This window comes from Strigops habroptila, chromosome 22, assembly GCF_004027225.2.
Source record: "Strigops habroptila isolate Jane chromosome 22, bStrHab1.2.pri, whole genome shotgun sequence".
NCBI classification, from domain to species: Eukaryota; Metazoa; Chordata; class Aves; order Psittaciformes; family Psittacidae; genus Strigops; species Strigops habroptila.
The window spans coordinates 128972-151401 of NC_044298.2; the positions used below are offsets into that span (position 1 = coordinate 128972).

A 22430-nucleotide genomic window follows, 5' to 3' on the forward strand; every position below is an offset into this window, starting at 1 on the left:
AAACCAATGGACTTCAAGGAGATTTGGCCCAAAGCTTTGTGGTAATTTACTTATCTCATAGAAGAGCTTAATGAACAAATGTTTGCAAAGCACTTGAGGATCCTGCATGGGCAGCAAGACACCTCCTGCTACCGGTCCTGTCTACAGAGCAAAGAGGTTTACAATCAAGGCCCAGTGAACGTGTTGCAGGGACAGTCACTGCTGCAGATGGGGCTGCTCTGACCTACCCTTGGCCACCCTTGGTGGCCTACAAACATCATGTATGTGTGAGGTGGGAGGGACCCCTTCCAGCTTTAGAGGGTTTGGGATGCTCCTGTTCTGCATGTGGCTGAGCAGTGATTGAAGTGAGCTGCCCTGGGATGCGGAGGTGACATCCAGAGTTCTTGCTCCAGTCTCATGGGAAAGGAAAAGGAAGGAAAGGCTAAAAAAGGGTGTCCTGGTGACAAGCAGCATTTTTGCCTCCTTGCTGCCCCCCCTCCCGCCCCTTGGCTTCTCACAACAGTCAGAGGGAATCCAACCGCCCCATCCCTGGCAGTGTTCAAGGCCAGACTGGATGGGGCTTGGAGCAACCTGCTCTAGTGGAAGGTGTCCCTGCTTTAAGATCCTTTCCAACACAAAGCAGGCTGGGATCCTGTGATTCTCTGACTCTGTGATGAAATGGGGACGCTCACCCAGCATTAAAGCTTTTCTAAGCAGGGCTTTCTTACAGATATCTCAGGTGCTTCCATAGGAGGAGGGATGCAGCCCTGGGAAGTGACCAACTTTGCTTTGCATCGATGACACAAATGACCCTAGAAAGTCTCTTTGCTCTTGATGGTGAATGTGAGTTCGTGCTTAGCCTAAAGACAGTCAGGGGCAGCTTTAGGGCTTTCCATTGCCCGAACACCCCTCCCCTGGCTCTGGCATCGGGCACAGTTTGCAGTTTCTCCCTTTCCTTTGATTCTTCTGCAAGCTCTTGCCTAGGAAAGGGGTGAGGAGCACGTGATGCTGCTACATGATCCCAACCTCTCCTCTTGGCAGAGCTTCCGGCGTCCCTGGTTTTAATTAATCCCTTTTTTTCCCCCTCTTTTCCCTCAGTCATTCAGGGCTGTGGATTTCCAACCAGTTGGAAAGAGCAATTTTTCAACTCGCAACGCTGTGTTTGTGCCAAAAGCTTGGTCAGGGCTGGTTGCAGAGGGGATGTAGCTGTGCACAGTCTCCCCCCGCAACCAAACTACCCGGGCTCACAATCCAACAACACTGCCTGGAACCAGAAAAGAACCTTTTCCACCCACATCCAGGGAGCTGCAAACATTCCAGTCCCGTGAGAGGAGCCCCACTGCTCGATTCCAGCTCATCAAGGCGATCCAAGCCACCTGCAGTGCTAACTTTAACCTGAATTACTAGGGAAATAGAGCTTCCCCACAGGGCAACAATGCCAGACGGGAGGGAAGATCATTCCTAAGCAGTTGTAGCACCATGAGAAGGATCAAAGTCTTGGTTGGAGCCCAACTACACCCCCAAAATAGAGTATGAAGCAAGATACATTGCTATCGGGGACCCATCAGGATTAGTCATTGCTCCTGTTGCCAACTCTTGCCATTTTCCTCAGAGCATTCCTGTTTGCTTGAAATTCCCAGCTCTGTCACTCATGTGGATATGGGAATTCTCAGGTTTGAAGGTTTCTAGACCTCGTGGCCGTGCAGGGAAGGGAAGTGTTGGAGCCCGAGTGAGGTCTGACAGCCCTGGGAGGAGGCGAATGGACATAAACCCCAACACGAACCTTTCAGTTGGTTTGATGGGTTTGGGGCCTGTTTGAGAGCTCAGAGCTGGAGCTCTTGTTTTGCCCTTTCCTTTTCCTTTCACTTTATGGTTCCCAGAAGTGCTTCCGAAAGCTCCAGGACACAACGGACAACGGAGCTTGGAAGCAGAAGCGTCTCCCCACAATGATCCCTCCAGAACATCTTTATTGGCTGCAAAGGATGAGACCAAACTGGGACAGATGAGAATGTTGGTCTATAATTCACAGGACAAAACACGAGGGCTTCCCAACATCACCACTACATGTATGCACGCCTGTTCCTGCACACGGATGCACACAGGAACACACCTGCACATAGATGTGTGTTAGATGAGCTTTAAGGTCCCTTCCAACCCAAACCATTCCATGATTCCATGATTGTGCAAGCACATGCCTGGAACACACACGCTTCCATAGACACACACCATCTTTTTACATGGTTTTAAGCGTGTGTGAGAGGCAGCGCATGTGTGAACACCCACATGTGTTAAACACACATGGATTTGCCCATGCAACCTCCATGTGTGTCTGTACACACAGAGCCATGATCCATCACAATCCGGACACCACCTTGGATGAAGGAAAACAGCCCAAAGTGCCAGACTTCCACAAGCCCCATCCCCACACAGGGATTAAAAGAACAAATACACTAGTCATTCAAGCCACTGTCCTCCAACGCGACCAGAACCAGCAGCGTGAGGTGGATCCCTCTGTTCTTAGCTCAGCTTTTCCCTTTCTTTGCTTGCCCAAAAGTCACAGCACAAACACCAAAACCCCCCCATCAGCAGCTCCACGCCAGGGACCTGCCACCACCAGCCCCAGCAGTGTCCCAGCATCGCCCCGACTTGGCTGCCAAACCAAAAGGAAAGCAGAATTCCCATTCCCAAAGTGCCTGGGCAAAGTTGCAGGGAAAGCTATAGCAACACCTTACCGTCTGAGTCAGTGGATGAGACATTTCCTTGTGCTGGGTGCCCCATCTGCTTAGTTCATCTGCAAGCTGAGATTCTTCTGCTTGTAGACCCAGAAAGGGGAGGGAGGGTGGGGGGAAAAAGAGAGAGGAACCTTTGCTGCAGGGATCTGGGAGCCAGAGAGAGGGAATCATAGGGAATAGAGGGGGGTGACAAGGCATCGGTGGCACCCCCTTCTCAGGCAGCGCCGCAGCCGTGGCCTCTGCCCGAGCTGCAGCGATGGGGCTCGGTGGGAGCCTCGCGTCTCTCTGCATTGTCTCTCTCCAGTGTAAGCTCCTGCAATCGCATTTCATGGGAGAGACATCTGGTTTGATTCAAAGGGAAGAAAGGGGAAGAGGGGAGAAAGGCTCCGCTCACACCCGCAGAGCCCAGCCTCGCTGGCGGGGAGCTGGGAAGCTCTTTTCAATGCTTCCCTCCGTGCTAAAAAGCTCCTCATTTCAATGAGAAAAGGCAGGCGGGGGAACAGGGCTGTCCCGTGGCTCTCCCCCAGCGTCCCCAGTTTGCAGAGGGGGCTTTAGTGGGGCAGGGAGCCAAGGGCAGGGTGAGCTGCTCCCACTGCAAGGCCTTGGGGTGCTGGGGGTTCCCCCTTCTCCGCTCTTTCCATGATTCCTAATGCTGCTGGACACGAGGTTTTGGCCCTCACATGCTTTTGGGTTTGGTTGGGGTCTTCCTTCACAAGGCTGAAGCCCCGATGAATGAGGAGGACCCAAAGGCTGCATCCCCCATGAAGCCAGTGAGATGCGTGTCCTTCAGGACCTGCCCCATCATGCCCAGCACCCTTCTGCCCACCAGTTCACCCCACTGCTGCCAGTCTATGGCTACCATGGGGTGTCCCTACCCTTCTCCCAAGGGTCCCCAATATGCCGGTGGATCTCTATGCTCCCAACTCTTGACTTCTCCACAGCACCGCACACGGGTGGGCAGTGGCAGGTCCCCACACAGAGCCTCCTTGTGGGGTGCACACTGACATGTCCCCATGCAGCCCCTCTCCATGCCGGGGTGCACACAGCACATCCCCACGCAGTCCCCTTCCACCGCTGGCTCCTCTGTACCGGTGTGGATGCTGTTGGGTCCCCAGGCACACCTCCTCCACTGGCAGCCCCTCCATGTCCGGGGTATACATGGAGAGTATCCCCAGTGCCCCCTTGGCATGGCAGGTCCCCACGCAGCCCCCTCCACCCGTGTGACAGCAGGTGCCCCCGTACCCCCTTCACCCCATGGCACACCCCTTCACACCTTGCACATCCCTTCACCCATCGCACAATGGGACCCCTTCACCCCTCCACCCGTGTCACATCGTGTCCCCCCGCAGCCTCCACCCGTGTCACATCGTATCCCTCCACCCGTGTCACATCGTGTCCCCCCGCACCCTCCGCCCGCGCCGCCCGTGTCCCCGCGCGGTGCTCGGTGCCCGGCGCGCCGGGGGTGCCGCTGCAGCGGGACTACATCCCCCATCAGGCCGCGGGCCGGGGCCGGCTCCGCTGCGCCCAGCCGCCTTCAAACAAAAGAGTTTTCCCCCCGCGGGGCTCCGCGCCCCTCGGCGCTCCGAGCCCGCCGGCGGCCGGGACCCGGGGGCGGAGGCGGCGGCGGCGGCGGCGGCGGCGGCAGCGGCAGCGGGGGGACCCCGGCGGGCTGGAAGTGCCTGTGCGAGGAGCTCGGGTTACAGAGAGAAAGGGGCTTGGCCAGGCGAGGGGAGGTGGGCGGAGGGTCCTTTTCTCTCTCTGTTTCTCTCCCTCTGCCTTTTTTTTCCCCCCTTCTCCCTCTCGAGCTCTTTGTGTGTCCCCCCCCCCACACTCCCCTCCTCTCGCTCTCACACCCCCCCCCCCTTCCCAACCAACCACCACCACCCAACCCCCTCTCAAGTCTTTGTTAGCCATGCCTAGCCTGGTAGTACCAGGGATAATGGAAAGGAACGGGGGTTTCGGCGATTTAGGCTGTTTCGGTGGGAGCGGCAAAGACAGAGCGCTGCTGGAGGATGACCGGGCGCTGCAGCTCGCCCTGGACCAGCTCTGCCTGCTGGGGCTAGGCGAGCCTTCCTCCTCCTCCTCCTCCTCCGCCGTGGTGCTGGTGGAGGACAGCAACAACAACAACAATAACCCGCCGCCGCCGCCGCCGCAGCAGCCCCCGCCGCCGCCGCCGCCGCCGCAGCAGCAGCCGCCGCCTCCACCGCCGCCACCGCCGCCGTCGGCCCCGAAGGGCTCGTCGGCTCCAAGCGCCGGGGCGGCGGAACCCAAGTTGTGCGCGTTGTACAAGGAGGCCGAGCTGCGGCTCAAGAGCAGCTCCAACACCACCGAGTGCGTCCCGGTGCCCAGCTCCGAGCACGTGGCCGAGATCGTGGGCCGGCAAGGTGAGCACCGGGGAACCGGACCCCCCTCCGTCCCCTTCCCGCTGCCCCCCGCCGCTGCCCCCCGCCGCTCCGCCCGCCCTGCCATTGTTCGGCCCGGCTCAGCCCTCCCGGGGACAAAGCGGGAGGATGGGGAGAGGGGAAGCGGGGCTGCGGGGAGGGATGTGCAGGGGGAGTCTGGAGGAATGAGGAATGTCTGCGAGGGTCTGTCCGGCTGCACCGGAGCCCCGAGCCCGCCGCTGCTTCGGTGCTGCCAAAGAGCCGTTCCTGGACCGCGCTCTCCGCCTCCCTCCTTAAACACAGAGAATAAAAGCAGGGGGGGGACACGACACCCGGGACACGGAGCCCGGTTGGGGTTTGAGCATGAACCCGCCCCGATTCCCGGTCGCGCTCGGCGCTGTAGGGAGGAAAATCCCCTTTGTTGGGCTCGGCGGGGCGGGGGTGTGGCGGGCCGGGCCGCGCCGCGCCAACCGGCACCGGGAATGGCACCGGGACTTGGAAGTTGAAAGTGCTCCTACGGGCGTGGGACCGGCGGAGGGACCGGGACGGGCAACCCCCGGGGCGGGCACCCGGTGAGCCCCACGCCCGGCCCCGCCGCTGGCCACGCTCCGCGACAGTGATGCTTTTGTTCTCCTCCCGGCTCTGTTGGGAGCGAGGTGGAATGGAGGAGGGCTTAAAGAAATAATTATATATATATATATATATATATACACACACACCACACCCACTCTTAAGTCACCCCTCGCCCACCCCCACGGCTCCGGGCTCCTGAGTGTGCGGGGAAAGAGGGGGGGGCAGCAGCTCCATTGCGGGAACCGGGGCAAGATTAGACCGTGGGGCTGGTGAGAGAAGTTTTGTGTTGCATATAGAGGGGAAAACAATACTAGTGTGGCGAAGTGGGGGTTTTTCTTCTTCTTCTTTCTCTACACGAGTAACTTGATGCTCTGGAAGTGTGACGGGCAGAGACTGCGGCTCCAAAGCTTCCTCTTGGGTTGGGAATGGGAATGGCCTGGGCAGGGGCTTTGCTGTCTGACATAGGAGGTGGTTGCTTGGGGCCAGTGCTCCCACCTTGGCTGTGCAGTGGGCAAGGAGAAGGCCACTAGTAGCTAATGGCTGGGGGGCTAATGGCTCAGCATCCCTACACCGGGGCGTGTTATGGGAACAATGGTGGTCCTGCTCATTCCCACCAGTGAAGCTGGTGGCTGGTCCCCGTGCTGCGATGGGGAGCGGGCAAGGATGTCCTCCCTTGGAACAGTTTCACCTACCGCATGCTGGGATCGTGGCCCCGCGGAGCCGGGGGCTGGAGGTGGGCTGAAGGTGGGGCTGGAGATGGGATGAAGGCTGAGAAGATCCCGCCTGGACCTGCTGATCCCTGTGATGCTGCCCTGAGTGCAGCCAGAAGCGTTGGGGCTTTGCACCAACTCTATGAGGCCATGGAGAATCAGGCCCCCTTTGTTTAATAAAGTTAGGAAAGAGAGAGGATTCGGCAGGCAGAATCCAGGGAAAACAGATGATGCAGGAGGAGCCCAGGCTGTTTTCCTCCTGGATCTCCCTCCCGCCCCAAACTCCCGCAAAGGGGGTGTGTGTGAATGTGTTCCGGACGCAGCGACCCGCCTGTTGTGGCTGCACTGATGGAGAGGAATGTGGAGACCTGGATTTTTTTCCACCATTTTTACTGTGTGTGTGTGAGGGTTTTCCCACATCTGGGAATTGGGGGATGTCGGCAGGGCAGAGCAGGCTCCATCTGGTAGTGGGGCAGGCGATAGAAGCCATGGCCCTTCACTGGGGTGGATGGGATGGATCTGTGCTGGTAGGAACCAGCCCACAGCACTTTGCTCCAGCAGAGATTGTGATCCACACTAAAGGCCTATAGGAATGTCTCCTGGGTCTTGTTTTTGTGTGGAAAGCTGGACCCTGAGGGTCTGCTCTCTGATGGAGCTGGGTGCAGGGCACCCTGGGGGGGTGAATCCTGTGCTCTCATGGATGCCTGACCAGGAATCCTGGGGAGGGACCCCAAAACCTGCACATTGTCACCTCCTTGTTTATGCTGCTCATGGTTTTCTAAATGGGGGGGGGTGGGGGTGTGTGTGTGAATTGGATATTTTGGGAAAGAGAAGGGAAAAAGAAGTAAGAGTGAAATAAAAATGATTTCAGGGCTTTTAATAGGTGACAGGGTTGAGCTTTTCCTTTAACTTCATATTCTGTGGTGTGACGAACCACACTGTTCCTTCATGTTATCTTCAAATTCTGTCTCCCATCTTTGGAAGTGCACCTTCTGGCATGTATGGATTTAAGAGGCCCGGATCTGGGCACGAGGGCCCTTTTCTGTGCCTCTGGCAATGGGATTTCCACCTCCCTCCACTTTGCCAGGAGAGTGTAAAGGCACTGGAGTATAAATAAGGCCCAAATCCCCATAGATTTGGATGGGAACGTTTGGAAGCGGTTTCATCGTGGCGGAGGGGGTGGCTCCACTTCCACCTGGAGATGCTGCAGGAGCTAAACCCCGTGCTTGGCAGCTCCCTGCTTTCCCTGAGAACTGGGAACGTGCCCTCGCAGAGCCAATCGCGTGCGGAAGCCTCGCTGGAGTTTGTGCGCTCCATTCCAGCAGCGCTTCCGCAGCGGCACGGCCGCTATCCATGCGGGATGGGGACTGGCTGGGATGAGACCAAGGATGGTGGGAAAGGGGGACTTTGGCAGGGCAGGCAGTGGTGTCTGAGAGCTGGGTGCTGCTGAGATGTGGGATGTGCCAAGGGCTGCTTTGCGGATCGAAGGGGAGGAAGCTGGAAAGGGAAGGATGAAGGGATAAAGGCATAACAACCCCTTTGACTGACGTTTATGACCTCTTCCACTCTGTCCCTGGCCATGGTTGGCAATGAGTTCCCTTCCCTGGCTGGAAGTGGAGCCATGACCTCCATGCATGCCCTTGTCGCTGCTATGGTGAGGAGCAGGGATGTCTCCATCCGCGTCCTGGCTCCTGCTGATCATTCCCTGCTTTCCTGCAACTCCATCCCTGCTGACCTTGGAGGCTGAAACCCCTGGCATGTGCCATGGTGTGCGCAGTGCTCCCTGGTTCTGGAGCTGCTCCGGGCCTGCGTGGTGTGGTGGGGGGTTTGGTGGCTCTTGTGTTTCACCCACCAGCTCTTCCCGAGGGAACAGCACCCTTCCGTGGGCTGTGCCTGTTCTCAGGGTTACGCGGGGTGTAAAGACCAAGCCCTGAGGTGTTTGCAGGTGATTCTTGAGGCGATGGTGGGGCACTGAGGGGCTTGCAAAGGAGAAGAAGGTTGTTGCAAAGCCAAGGGTGTGAGTTGAGATGGGAAGAGCGGAGTGTGTCGAAAGGTGTCATGCTTCCAAGTGTGAACTTGGGAAAGGGCAGAGCTCCTCAGCCACCGAGATGTCCGTGTTCGCCCCTGGAAGTCACCTGAGGCAGGTATAGCTCAACCCCATGAAGACACGTGTGGGACTTGTCTGCCCATGTTAATCTGCTCCCAGTGACAAACTGGGCTGCTGGACTGGAAGCAGGCCACACTTAGGGCTAGATATTGTAGTCAGGGTGACGTGCTCATGGTTCTTTGTGTGCGTGGTGTGTGCAGGCGTGGGGAGGAGGTGGTGGGTCAGCTTGGCTTGTTGCTGTGTGGAGCAAACAGTGCGAGCTGCCTGTTCCCAGCAGGTACCTTCCCTGTAAGAGCGTTTTTACTCTCATCACCAGTAGTAGCATCCTTTGTCACCTGTGCCCAGAGACACCCTTTGATGAAGCATCTCCCAGCCTGCTCTAACTAGCCTGTTGTCACCAGGAATGAGATGATGTGAGAGAGGAGCTTAACATAAATTGCTCTTTCTTGGCAAGGTGAAGTCAAATAACAAGAGGCCCCACTAACCCCAGGTGATTGGGCTCTTTGTGTAGCTCCAAACATGCTCGAACGCTCTCAGCATTTAAAAATAGTCCAAGGAAGCCTTTTTCATTGAGGAAGTCTGATGATTGCAGCTCCCCCACCCACCATGTGGAGGAGGTGGATGTGCAGCATCCGAGAAGCAGCGCGGGGGTCAGATCCTGTTGTCTGCTTGCTTTGAGTAAATCTGGGAGTTAAAGGTCTGCTGGGGCCTGAAGACCAACCTCCTTATGCAGCTTGAACCGGGCCTTAAAGGGAGCGAGGAACTGCAGTCGGGTGGCAGCTTGTTGGGAAGTGTTAATGAGAATCCATCTGAATTTACACCAGGGAAAAGTGCCGACCGGGATTGACTTTGTGTGGTTTGAACTAGAGGTGGGAGGAGAAAACGGGTCTGGGAGAGAGACAAAGGGAATTTTCTAGGGAGAGACACACACACACACACACAGAGGCTCCGCGCATCGGATCCGGCTGCTGGATGCCGCGGTGACCGACTGAACCGCGCTGCAGCGCCCGGAATCTGGGGCAGTGGGAGAGCGCAGGGTGGGGGCCCCGCGGTCCTGCCTTTGTCTGGCAGCCCCCTGCTCCTGCAGCGTGTCCCCCCCCCCGCCTTCCCTGCGCCTTGTCCCGCTTTCCCTGTGCGTGGCGGGATCGGGATCGGGATCGTGCCGGGGGCTGCGGGCACACCCACCCTGATGCGATGCCTTTGCTCATGGCCAGGGGCTTCCAGCCCTGAGCTCCCAACTTTCCTTCACCTCAAACAAGGCAGCAATTGTCCATGGCATCGGAGCCGTTGCTTTTCCTTTCTTGTTCCCCCCATCCCTTTATTTTCCACCCCCTCTCTGTAAACAACTTTCATCCCTATGGGAAAAGGCAGAAAATCCCTGCACTGAAAGGAGGTGGCTGCTTATTTTCACGGCGTGGTCGTGTGTTGGGGTGGTTTTTCCCTTCTTGTAAACACAACTTGCATCATCAGGACAATAAAACCTCAATGCAAAGGGGTTTAGTTGGCTGGTTGTGGTCCTTTTGTGTGTGTTGGGGTGCATGGTGGTGGTGGGGGGTTGACACCACTTTCAATGCAGCAGAAATCTCACCCCACAAATAGACAGGAGGGTTTAGTTGTGATGTTCTTTGTGTGCTTGTCTTTTAACACAGCTTTCATCTTAAATGGGAAATGAATGCCCCACCTTAGCAGGGATATTTGAGGGTTGTTGATTTTATGGTCCTCTTTAATTTTATGACTATAACCCCAAAAAACCAACCCCAAATTCTAATTTGCCCTTAAGCTCTTTTCTACCACAGCATCAGTGGCAAAATGTCCTAAAGTGGGGTATTTACAGGTGTAATTTACAGCAGCTCAGTGGAAAAGTGCCTCACTATAAATGGGAAGAGGGCTAAAAATCTTTTGTCTGTAGAGATGATTTCCAATCTGATTAAAACAAGGACTAGAAGGTCGTGGAGTGATTTGGGGTGCTGTGATTTTCAAACCACAATGAAATACAATTGGAACCCACCTCGGGGCTGGGTCTTTGGCTGTTTGCTGGAAGCTGGTCCAGCACCTCTGATGGTTGTACATGAAGGCCACACTTCATGAGCTGCACCAGTCCGTGCCAGCCTGCATCAGTGTGTACCTGTGCAGGATCTGGCCTTCTAGCAGCAGGAAAGGAGAAGGTCGTCAGCAGGTTGAACTCTGAATTTACACTGGAGTGCAATACCCGATGGAACAATGGTTTAAACTGAAAGAGATGAGCTCTTGGGCAGAAGCTCTTCCCTGTGAGGGTGCTGAGGCGCTGGCACAGGGTGCCCAGAGAAGCTGTGGCTGCCCCATCCCTGGCAGTGTTCAAGGCCAGGTTGGACACAGGGGCTTGGAGCAACCTGCTCTAGTGGAAGGTGCCCCTGCCCGTGGCAGGGGTTGGAGCTGGAGGAGCTTTAAGCTCCCTTCAACACAAACCAGTCTGGGATTCTGTGAGCTCCAGAGATGTGGCTGCACGTTGTGCTGCTGGCGTGGTGCAGCATCCGTCCCCTGCATCCCGTGTGCTGCTCCGCCCTTTTCCTGCTGCCACGGGGGGGTCCCGTGGGAGCTCCTTGGGTTGATGCCACCCTGAGCGAGAAAAGATTTGTGCTGGGCTCATGCAAAGTCAGATCAGATGCATCCTACACCCTAGTTGCCCTCATGAGCTGGACAGATGGACCACGCTCTTGAAGGCCTCTCTGCTAGTTTTGATGCATCTGTGCATCCAAATCTCCCCCTGACTCCCCATCCCCAGTTGGGCAGTGTGTAGGCTCGATGTATTTACTTGGTTTTTAGCCAGAGCAAGCTGCTCTGTGGGTTAATCCCAGCTAGAAACTGGTCTGGGTGCTGGAGGCTCCACTGTCCTCAAGGGTTTGTTCCTCTCCCCTAACATTTGTGGCTTACTGGGGTCATTTGCAACCACATTCACTTGGAGTCAATTGGCAATCAGTTAACTGAAATTACAAAGCAAAAGAGGTGGTGGGGAGGAAATAATCATACAAGCCTCCTTTCCGAATGCTCTGGGATCTGTGTTATTGGCAAACCCCAGAAGAATAGGAGCTAGGTAGTGGAAACCCAGGAAGAAAGGGCTTAATTCTCTCTCCAATATAAAAATCTAAGTAGCAGGAGCCTGCCAGGGATCAATTAGCTGCTGTCTGCATGCTGCCTTAAAGAGCAGAGCATGACAGCAAAGTTACGTGTTAGTAGAGTTTCTCCAGGTCCTTTTCTCCTCTTGGTTGCACATTTTTAACACCACCTACTAAGCAGTTCTCCCCTTTTAATAACCCACCGAGTCAAGCTGTTTGTTCCATGTTGTATTCAAATGGCATTTACACAGGAAGAAAGCCTTTCATTCCAAATAACCCACCACGCAGGACAACTTTCATGTGACAAAAGCACACAGGACCATGCTCCTCAGCTGCCCGGGGTAGGAAGGGCCACATCCTGAGCTGGCTGTGCTGTCACAAGCGGAGCGATGGCAAAGACAGCTCAGTTGTGTGAGCACGGTCAGGCTCGGGGTGAGGTGGGCTGGAAGCCTTGGCACTGAGTGGGGAAAGCAGATTGAAGCCCAGCCTGATGTAACTGATGTAAATCAGTGCAGCTCTCTGGGAAGTTGGTGGAGTTGTCATGCTGCTGATGGCTTGGCCTGCTGTCTGCACCGGTTCAGAGCTGCTGGAGAGAGATCTGCGCCACTGAACCTGCTGGGGCTCAGTGGACTCGGGCTCGTTTCCTGTCGGGTTATTCTCTCCAGTTCCTAAGCACAGGATCCCCCATCTGTCTGTCTCTGCAAAGCTTTCCTGTCTGCAGGCCTGCACAGAGACCCTCCCTCCTCCTCCTCCTCCCCCTGCTTCTCACACCATCCACTGCACCATGCGTCCTTTTGTCCGTTTCTAGATCCTCCCTCCCTCCTCTCGCCATGCTCTCTCCTTGCCCATCTCCCTTTTGCTGTTTTGGGGGGGGTCTCTCCTTTGCCTCTGCGCCCCTAATTCTCCTCCTTCTCCCTTAGCGGAATCCCAGCGTGCCTCTCCCTCAATTTCCATCCCCTTTCCTCCATCCCTAACTCCCTCCCACCCTCTGCAGCCCGTGTAACTCGCTTACGTTTGCCCTCATTCATGTGTATTCCTCGCCACTGTTGCCTTCCATCTGTCCCCAGCATGGAGCCCCCGTCCTTTGTCACTGCTCCGCTCGCCTGACCCTCCGTGTTGCCTCCTTGATTGTTCCCTGTCATGCAGGGCTCGGATCCCTTGGCCCCTCCATGCACTCATTGTCCCGTGGCTTAGAGAAACCCAAGCCCAGCCCTCACAAACGCCAACCTGAGGTCCTTTGCAAGCCTTGTGCTCCTGGGAGGCACCACGTGGGGCATGGAGGGATTCAGCAGATGCTTCCTCAGCCTGGCGTGTTGCACAGGAGGCATTTCTGTGGGGATGTGAGCTGCTAACACCCCCTTTCTTTCTGTGCGACGCTCGGGTGAGATCCCTGGGGAAATGGTGGCATCTCGGTTAATCTTCCTAAGATGGAATCTCCAGCTTTGGAGCGAGCAGCATGGGAGTGGGGCAGAGAAATGTCTGCCAGGGATGGGCTAGGGAAAGCTGATCCTGCCCTGGGGCTGTAGGAGGGCAGAGGTGATCCCCTATGATTTTATCCTGCCCTCCTTGGGATACTTTATCCTGTGCTTGTGCCTGTGTGGTTTCATTCCACGCCTGTGTCGTGCTGAGCACCGTCAAGTCCCGCTCTTTGAGTTTCCCAAGTGCTAATGATTCCACACTGTAGATGACCACGGTTCCACGTCAGCTGTTTAGAAACTTCCCTAAACAAAGCATTGCAAATATACTTCAGGGTGTAAAGCCAGTGGGGAGTAACACGTGAGCCACATTGGACTTGGCAGGGGGTGGATTCGGTTTGGAGTTTGGGAATTTGCCCAGCTCCTTCTCTGGGTCAGATGTAGCATTTCCATTCCCCAGGAATGAGTGGCTTGAGATGGGTTTAGTGCAGCAGCATCACAATGCTGAGTATGGCAGGACATCCTGCAGGAACACCAGGCAGGAGACAGCTATTCCCGTTCCACAAAGGGAGGACCGAGGCTCTGAGAGCCCAAGTAGCTCCGAGGAGTTCAAACTTGCTCTGGGAGCCGACACCAGCACGTGTCCTACCCCAGAGCCAGGACCCTGTGACAGGCAGTGGGGTTTGGGAGCTCCACGCTCAGTCTCCTGCAGCTTGAGGTGGCTGCTCCGTGGTGCCCATACGATGCTGGAGCTGCGAGCGTGACCCGTCAGGCTGAGCATGCCTTGTGCAGCTCTCACTATTGGTTGTAACGTGCGCAGCGCCCGCAGCGTTCCCGTCAGCCCGAGTGGCACGAGGCTCTGGTTGTATCCCTAAGGATGCGGGATTCGGTCCTTGCTAATGGTACGTGGCGGTGGGAGCGTTACGTGCCTCTAAACACCCCGATGCCACAAGCCTGCGTCTCGTGAGCTGCAGGCGAGTGGCAGCACTAAGCGAGTGGCAGCCCTGAGCTCGCAGCTAGGAGAGATGGTATTTATTAGGAGCTGTATAAATAATGATGTTCCAGCCCATGAGCTGAGGAATCTCCATGTCTTGGTTGCAGAAGCATCATTTGCAGGTCATCTTGCGTTCAAGGATGGTGGCAGCATGGTGTGTTGAGGAAAAATTGCTGGTGTCGGAGCATCTCTGATACTCAGAGAGGAGATGGGCTCCTTTTGGGGGAGAAAATAGGGGGTCCCGCAGGGGTTGCAACACCATATCCTGATCTTCTTCTTCCACGAGCCCCATGTCAGACACCCGAGCCCTTGCTCACCTTCCTGCACTAGTGGAAATGTGGTAACCTGCAGGGTTTTACTTAGAGACCCAAGCTGAAACCTCCCTGCAGAGAAAGCCCCAGTCTGCATGGGAACATGGTGCCAGGCTTTGGGAATGCCTTCAGGCACTGAGCAAGGCTTTTGGAGACACGGGTCAGTGGGAGCGTTTCCAGAAGTGGTTTAGAGAACTTGTGCCACATCTGTAAAAACACAGATGTTTGATGCTTGATGGCATCATCGAGGAACCCGGAGCCACTCGGCTGGCTCTAAATCTCTCTAAAAAGGGGGTTTGGAAGCCAAAACACACTGGCAAGTCTCTTGCCTTTTTTGGGAAAGCAAAAGGATGTTGTCTGAGCTGGAAGGAGCAGGGGGAATAGGCTTGGTGGGCAACAGGGATACACAGGAGCGCTGGCTTGGGAAGTGACCGCAGGAAAGGGTCCGAGCACCCGGGTTGTTGTGGCAGGGAAGAAGCCTGTGCCCATCAGTCGTGGGCAGAACACAGCCCGTTCACTGGCATCCTGCTGCCGAGGTGGGGAGCCCAAATTGCTGCATCTCTTCTACGTCCTGCCCCAAACTTGGTCTCCCCAAAGGGACCTGGGTCACTCCAGACTCACCAGAGAAGCACAGAAGTCCCCGTGAAGGGCTCTGCTCTCGTGCTATGGCCGACACCTCTTCCCTGGTGCAGGGTGGTGAAGGGGCTCCACAGCGGCCATGGACTCGGTGTCCCCCTGATTCCTCCTGTCACCTCCAGCCTCTTGCGCAGCCCCGTGTCCTTCCTGCCCCGAGAGCCACTGTGACAAGAGGGGAGCCAGGGTGGACATCTCGTCTTCTGAGGGACAACACGGCAGGGCAGGGACTGCTGGAGCAAGGGGAGGGCTTGGATCCCATCCGGCTCCTGGCTGCTTGGGGATGTGTGAGTGGAATGGCTGGGGAATGGCTGGGGAATGGCTGTGTGGTGCTTCCTGAGGCGAGGGCATGACGGCGGATGGTGTCTCTAACCTCCTGCCTTGTTTTCTCTCTCCTCCTCAAGGCTGCAAGATCAAAGCCCTGCGGGCAAAGACCAACACCTACATCAAGACTCCTGTGCGGGGCGAGGAGCCGGTCTTCATGGTGACGGGGCGGCGGGAGGACGTTGCCATGGCCCGGCGGGAGATCATCTCGGCTGCCGAGCACTTCTCCATGATCCGAGCCTCCCGCAACAAGGCTGGCACCACGTTCGGCAGCGCTCCCACCTTGCCGGGGCAAGTCACCATCCGGGTGCGTGTGCCCTACCGCGTGGTGGGCTTGGTGGTGGGTCCCAAAGGTGCCACCATCAAGCGAATCCAGCAGCAGACCAACACCTACATCATCACACCCAGCCGGGACCGGGACCCCGTGTTTGAGATCACCGGTGCGCCAGGCAATGTGGAACGTGCCCGGGAGGAGATCGAGACCCACATCGCGGTGAGGACGGGCAAGATCCTGGAGTACAACAACGAGAATGACTTCCTGTCCAGCAGCCCCGACTCTGGCATGGAGAACCGCTACTCAGAGGCCTGGCGGGTCCATACGCCGGCGCCGGGCTGCAAGCCCCTCTCCACCTTCAGGCAGAACAGCCTGGGGTGCATCGGCGACTGCTCTGTCGACCCCGTCTATGAGACGCCGCGGCTGAATGACCAAAATGACTTCAATTACGGTTACCTCTTCCCCAACTATGGGGTGAACAAGCAAGATCTGTATTACGGGGTGCCGGAGTCAGGTGCCCCGATGTGGGCTGGGCAGGAGAACACCAACCCCGTGTCGGTGCTCTTCTCGAAGCAGCAGCGGTCCAGCAGCACCGGCACCATCCATCCAAACTCCCACCGCTCCCCATCCTCCTCCATCCAAGAGCCCAATCTCTCTGGTCTCCCCAGGCGGTCACAGGGGGAACCTCTCCAAGGGTTTTCCAAGCTGGGAACGACTACCACTGCCCGGACGTCCGTCTCCAGCAGCCGCGAGTGCATGGTGTGCTTCGAAAGCGAAGTCACAGCAGCTCTGGTGCCATGCGGCCACAATCTCTTCTGCATGGAGTGTGCCGTGAGGATCTGTGAGAGGACTGATCCCGAGTGTCCCGTTTGCCACGCTGCAGCCACTCAGGCCATTAGAATATTTTCCTAAAGAGACACAGCAGGGCATTGGGGTGTGGGGGGGTGGGGTAGGAAGGGAGCATTGGGGGGGGGGGGGTCCAGGAGAGAAAAAAGATGATGCTAATAATAATAATAATAATGCTAATGCTAATAATAATAATAATGACATCTGAAGAACAAACGAATGAATGAAAGAATAAATTAATTTAAAGAAGAAAAAGAAGAAGAAGAAAAAAAAAGAAATTATTTTACAAGCAATGTATGTTATTTTTTAAAAAAGAAAAAGTGAATAATAAAATGAAAGTGAATAGCAAAAGCCAGAAATTGGGAAGAGCGAACGATGCTCCAGCCTGCAGATGTCTTCTGTAAAGCAAGTTCTCGGGACGCACACTCGGATCTCGCAAGCAAAGCGGTTTAGTTCAGTTTCTTTTTGGTGGTGAGATTGGGACTTCTCGGCATGGACCAAGCCAGGCCATCGGGATCGGACAGGGAAGGGAGCAGGGATGCGGGGAGGGCCCTGTGAGCCTTTCTTCTCCAGCCACTTCATCTTGGTCTGAAGCCCCTACTCTCCTCCTCCCCAGGGATGTCTCAGCCCAACTGGGAGCTTGGCAAGGAACAACTAGGAAGAAAGGAAAACGGATGACAGGGATTTAGAAGAGACAGCAAAGAAACCATCGACCTCTGGGAACCTGTTAGAACGAGGGCACAACTGTATTACCTCAAAGATTTAAACACAAAAAAAACAGCTAAAGAACTTTTATTGTTTTCCTTTTTTTCTACAAAAATAATAATAATAAAAAAAACCAAACAAAAAAAAAAAACACAAAAAAAGAAGAAAATCCTTAAAAAGAAGATGAAGAAATCGAAGGTGACGCCGGTGAAAGGGCAGAAGGTTCGGAAGAACCTCCTGGAATCGCACCGGGCGCTGAGCAGTTCTTTTGTTCTTCTGAGCCACCGTGGAGTCTGGAACTTTGTTCTTTTCTTTCCTTATCCGAGCAGGGATTTGTTCATCAGACGAATCAGGAGTCACTAACAGGGTATTTCAAATGCAGTCCTGAGTTCCCATCCATGGGGGGAGTGGATCGACTTCCACGGTTCCGGAGTTCACTCTTCATCCCTTTTTTCCAAGTGATGCCAGCTGCAGCTACACACGTGCACACCCCTAACATTGTGCTTTTCTTTTCTTAACGAATAGAGATATATATCACACCAAAACCTAAGAGAGACGATCATGCAATACAGGCAATGAGCCCACACGAACCCAACGTGCATCCCGCCAGAAAGCAAAAAAAGAACCACCCCGACTTTATAGAGAGGATTTTGTTGTCGTCGTTTTTAAACTGGACCAAAACTTTTTGTTACCCAAAAAACCAAGTGGGGGGGGGAAATAAAATAGAAGAAAGAAGTATTTCTTTATGGACCAAAACCTCGCCGCTGTCCTTTGCCTGGATCTTCCTGAGGTTGGCCACTTTTATAGATTCTATTTTTTTCAGAAGGAAACAAAAAAAAACCACAAAACACAAAAAAATTTGCCTTGTTGAACATCCTTGAATCATTTCAAGACTCCTGGTTTTGTTAAATGAAATACTTGTGGAAAGCCTTGGGAAGTGGGAGAGGATGGGCTTCGAGTCTGGCTTCAGTGCCCCAGGCACGCGAGCTGCAAGCCAGCACCTTCACATCATCAGGTTTGTTCAACCAGTGTCTGGATGCCAAAATGCTGTGATGGTAAAGATGTGTGTTGGATTAACCTATCAAGTACCAGTTATACCTATCTATAAATATATGTGTATATATATATATAGGCACTTAACTCATCAAGCACCTATATATATATATATGTGTATATAATCATATATATATATAATTTTTCTCCCACCACCACCGCTTCCCCATTTCCTACCCCTTGACTTCTGCTCACAGATCCCAGACCCTGGTTTAGAACTGAACCAACAAGTGTCCCAACTTGCTCTAGACAGTTCTACTTTTCCCCTTCAGTTACAGGAGACTTTCTGTTCATCGTAAGGACATTCCTGGGAACATCCCCTCTTCTGCTCAGTTTGCTGCCGCTTGCTCCCGGTTGCTGCCTCCATCCCAGTATGGGCTTCTGGAGCCTCACTGGAGGAGAGGCTGAGCTTGCCACTCTTGGGGTGGGCTGCTCCGGTGCTCTGTGTACACTAAAGATCGACTTTTGGTCTTCCGATAACGGGTGGAAGGGCATGAAATGCTGTTCCTCCACCAGTTTGCGTCAGCGGTAAAATGCTACCTAGGGGCAAGAGGTGGCTGGAGGGGTGGATGACATTCCCAGGCTCCGGAGCGGATGCTGATGTTCTGGAGAAAGTAAAAAGAAAAGAGATGCTGTGCTAAAGGGACACTGTCAGGTGGAATTTGTGCTTGCTTCCTCCCCAAAGCTTTAAGTGATCTCCGGCCACGTGGTCCCGGCGCTGCACCGGGAGCAGGTTGGGAAGGGAGCGCTTCCCAGGGGAAGGCGCTGCGTTTTGGACCCGCCGCTGTGGGTGCCGTGGGGAGATGGAGGGCGGGGGGTGCTGGGCTCCCAAAGCCTCCCTGGACTGGTGCTGTTCCAGGGCACAGAAGCCTTCCATCCATCCATCCATCCATCCATCCATCCATCCATCCATCCATCCATCCATCCATCTATCCATCCATCCCCTTGGCAAAGGCTTCCGAGCCCCAGCCAGCTCTGGCCACATCCTTTCTAAAACTGGCCCTCCTTCAAAATCTGGCTTTGTTTTGGTCCCAGTCAAAGAAGGGGAAGGGAGAGGGGGAACATTCCTGTTCTCTGGGTGGAAACCTCTTCCCTCCCCACCACACCACCTCCACCATGTCCTGTTCCCCCACCCCAGGGTTGGATTTGAACTGTTCCTTGTGCAGAATTCTCCCGCTGATGTCGAGAGAGTGGCTGGGGCAAGAGCTGGGGGTGGGAGGGCGACGGGTGGGTCAGGGGGGGTCCAGCCCCCATTGGAAGGGGCGTTCGGAAGCGTTGGTGTTGGTGATGGAGGGGATTGAGCTGGGAACTCCACCGGGAATTGCTTCCCCCTGCCGGGCGCCCCGGGGCCGATGTGTTAGTTGAGTGACTAGTCGTTCTTGGCTGAGTGAAGTCTGTTCGTGGTAATGTGAGCAAGTTTTTGATCAATGTCTTTCTTTGATTGCCAGGTTATGAAGAGGTGGGTGGGAGCGGGGAGGGGGGAAGGAGACACCCATGGTGGGGACCTGGGGTGGGGGGGGACCTATTCTAGCACTGACCCTAAGGAGTGGGAAGGGGAGGGAAGAGGGGGCTCTTGGCCGCTCCCTTTATCTCTTCCCTTACCTTAACAAGAGAAAGTGATGTAAAAGCCTCCTGCATGCTGAAAAATGTTAGAGAAAATGAGAAAAAAAAAGGTCTTTTTAAGAAAAAAAAAAAGGAAAAACCACAAAAAAAAAAAAAGGAAAAAAAAAAAAGAAGGAATTCTGACCCAAACAAACGTCCATGCTTGGTGGGAACCAGAGCAGGGTTGTCCATCCGTCTGTCCAGGCGGCACCGCGGCCACCCCTCTCTGCAGACAAGGTTCCTACTTGAGTCTCCAAGTTGGCCTTTAATAAAATCTTCAGTTCCAATAACCTTTATATATATATATATACACATATATATATACATATACATATATATTAAAAGAAAGCTTGATGTAGCAGTTCTAGTTTAAAATTGAATAGAAAGTGTTTCGGCCCCTGTTTTCTTTTGAGTTCTCCCTTTCCCCTCCCCGCACCTCATCCCAACTCCATAGTTTGATGTAGCAACTTGGGAAGAAAGCAAAACCAGGCGCTGTAAAACGCACCGAGAGCTACCTCTGGCCTGAGAATGGGGCTGCCCGGGGGCTGGGGCAGTGCAGGGGGGGCCCTGCAGCACCCGCAGAGGTGCAGCCCCAGGTGCTGTTGCCATCCATCCAAGAGGAGCCCGGTTGCGGGGCTGAAACAACAGAATTTGCATACCTATTTTTTTTTTTCTCTCTCTTTTTAAATATATGTATATATATTAAAAAAAAGAAAAAAAAAAGGAAAAAAAAAGCTTAAAAAAGAAAAATCAATAAAAACAAAAAACAAGAAAAATGCCCATGACCTTAACTGTTTGCTCTGACTTGTATCTTCCTTGATAGGTGTCTAAAAATGGCTTGTTGGTCTGATTCACCAGCAATAACTCAAGTTCACTAAAGACAGAGCCCTCCTCCCGGCACCCTGCCCTGCTCTGCACCAGGGTCCGAGCGGCATTCCCTGCTTTCCTCTTTCCTCCCACCCAGCAGGGATGCTCCTTGCAATAGGAGCAGCAGTATAAACCAGCTAGGCTGAACCTCACTAGCTTCACCTGCCCTCAGCATCCCTCCCAGGGCGCTGGGTAACCCATTTGGGGTGCTGTGTTGCTACAGGGCACCTTCCTTGTGCCCAGGGAGGCAGAGGAATGCTGTCCAGGTCTTTCCAAGCCATCCCAACTCTCCCTCCCTTGGGTTTAGGAGCAGTAAAACTCTTGCAAGGGAGCCTGGTCCTCAAGACCCCCATCCTTAAAGCTTAACTTTATGGCCAGCGAGGAGCCCACCAAACCGGGGGGCTCCTGGCAGTGCTGAAGCAAAGCACGTGCAGGATGGGACCTCACGGGTGGCCCAATGCAAGTGGTCGCTGCTGGTTTCCCCTTGGGGGAGCGGGTTGTGCTGGAGTGTTTACATCTAGTGGGAATGGTGGAGCCAGTGTGGGGCTGAGGACCTGACTGGGACTTGCTGTGCGCGATGGGATGCTCCGGCCACTCATCCTGCGGCAGGTCCCCAAAAACCCGGGGGCCTTGAAGCGTAGCTGCATTGGAAGGTGCTGAGCTGTCAGCAGGAGGCTTCCATGTCCAGGCAGGATCAGACTCATCCAGGAAGAGGGAGTGGACCTGGGAAATGGGGCTGACTTGGTGCCGGATGCCGCTGGGATGTCTGCGTGTGCTTTGCCAAACTGCACCAAAAGCAAGGAGCAGGGGCTCCGGAGCTTTGCTGAATCTGGGACTCATCCTGCAGTCTTTTCCTTGTGGGTGCAGAGCTGAGGTGGTGTCAGGGCTGCGGGAACATCCCTCGTCCCGGGGTGCTGGGCTGGGGGGGGCTTGGGGGTGATGCCAAAACCTGCTGCGTCCTAGGCCGGTGTTTGCAGGGCACCACGGTGGGGACAGAGACTCCTGGCGAAGGGATGGTGCGGGGGAGAGGGTGACAACAGGTAACAAAGGGAAAGCAGAGAGAGAAAGTACTATCGTGCTGTGATGTCATCCTCATGGACAGAAATTATATAGAGAATAGTGTGTATTATAATACAGAACAAAAGAGAAGAAAAAAAAAAGAACCAAAATTGGATTTATATTTAATGAGGAGATCCTATAAAAATATCTTGTCCTAACTCCCATTTGCAAAAGTATTTTTCAGCTGGAGGGAATATCTATTATTTTTTTTCTCTTTTCTTTCTTTCTTATAAAAAAAAAGAAAACTAATGAATAATCTCCATCCATACAAAGGCTCAGACTGTTAATATTGTGAACCTCTGAAATCACTGCTCCAACCTGTTTCTTTGCGAGTTGAAGTGTTTATTTTGATGCATTTTACTGGTGTTTTTTAAAGAGAGAGAGAGGAGGGAAAAAAGAAAAAAAAAAAAAGACTTAAGATTTTAAAATTAGAACATTTCTTTATAATTTAATATTCTATTTTAATAAATGCATTTATTACATGTAAATGTAGCAAGGAACTGGGCTAATAAAAATACTTTTTATTAGGTAATTTATTATAAGAAAAAAAAAGGATATTTTATTTTATGATAAAGTGATCCTTAAAAGTTTAGAAGGTTTAGAATATATGTAGGTTAAAAAATACATTTGTATCCAGAGTATTGCTTACAAAGTGTTTTTAATATATGTTTCCTCTTTTTGTGTGTGCGTGTGTGTATGTACAAGGTGATAGTCATGGTGCAGATAGCCCTTTCCAGAAACGAGACATTAACACAGTTGGATGTATTTAAACA

General features: G+C 54.0%; 1 protein-coding gene across 1 annotated transcript; it reads left to right on the forward strand.

The window, feature by feature from the left end:
* The first annotated feature begins 4293 nt into the window (after window positions 1-4293).
* MEX3A (mex-3 RNA binding family member A) lies at window positions 4294-22430 on the forward strand. The gene is made up of 2 exons (XM_030473850.1): window positions 4294-5095; window positions 15332-22430. The coding sequence occupies exons 1-2, from the start codon at window positions 4624-4626 to the stop codon at window positions 16435-16437; spliced, it is 1578 nt and encodes a 525-aa protein (XP_030329710.1). The 5' UTR covers window positions 4294-4623; the 3' UTR covers window positions 16438-22430.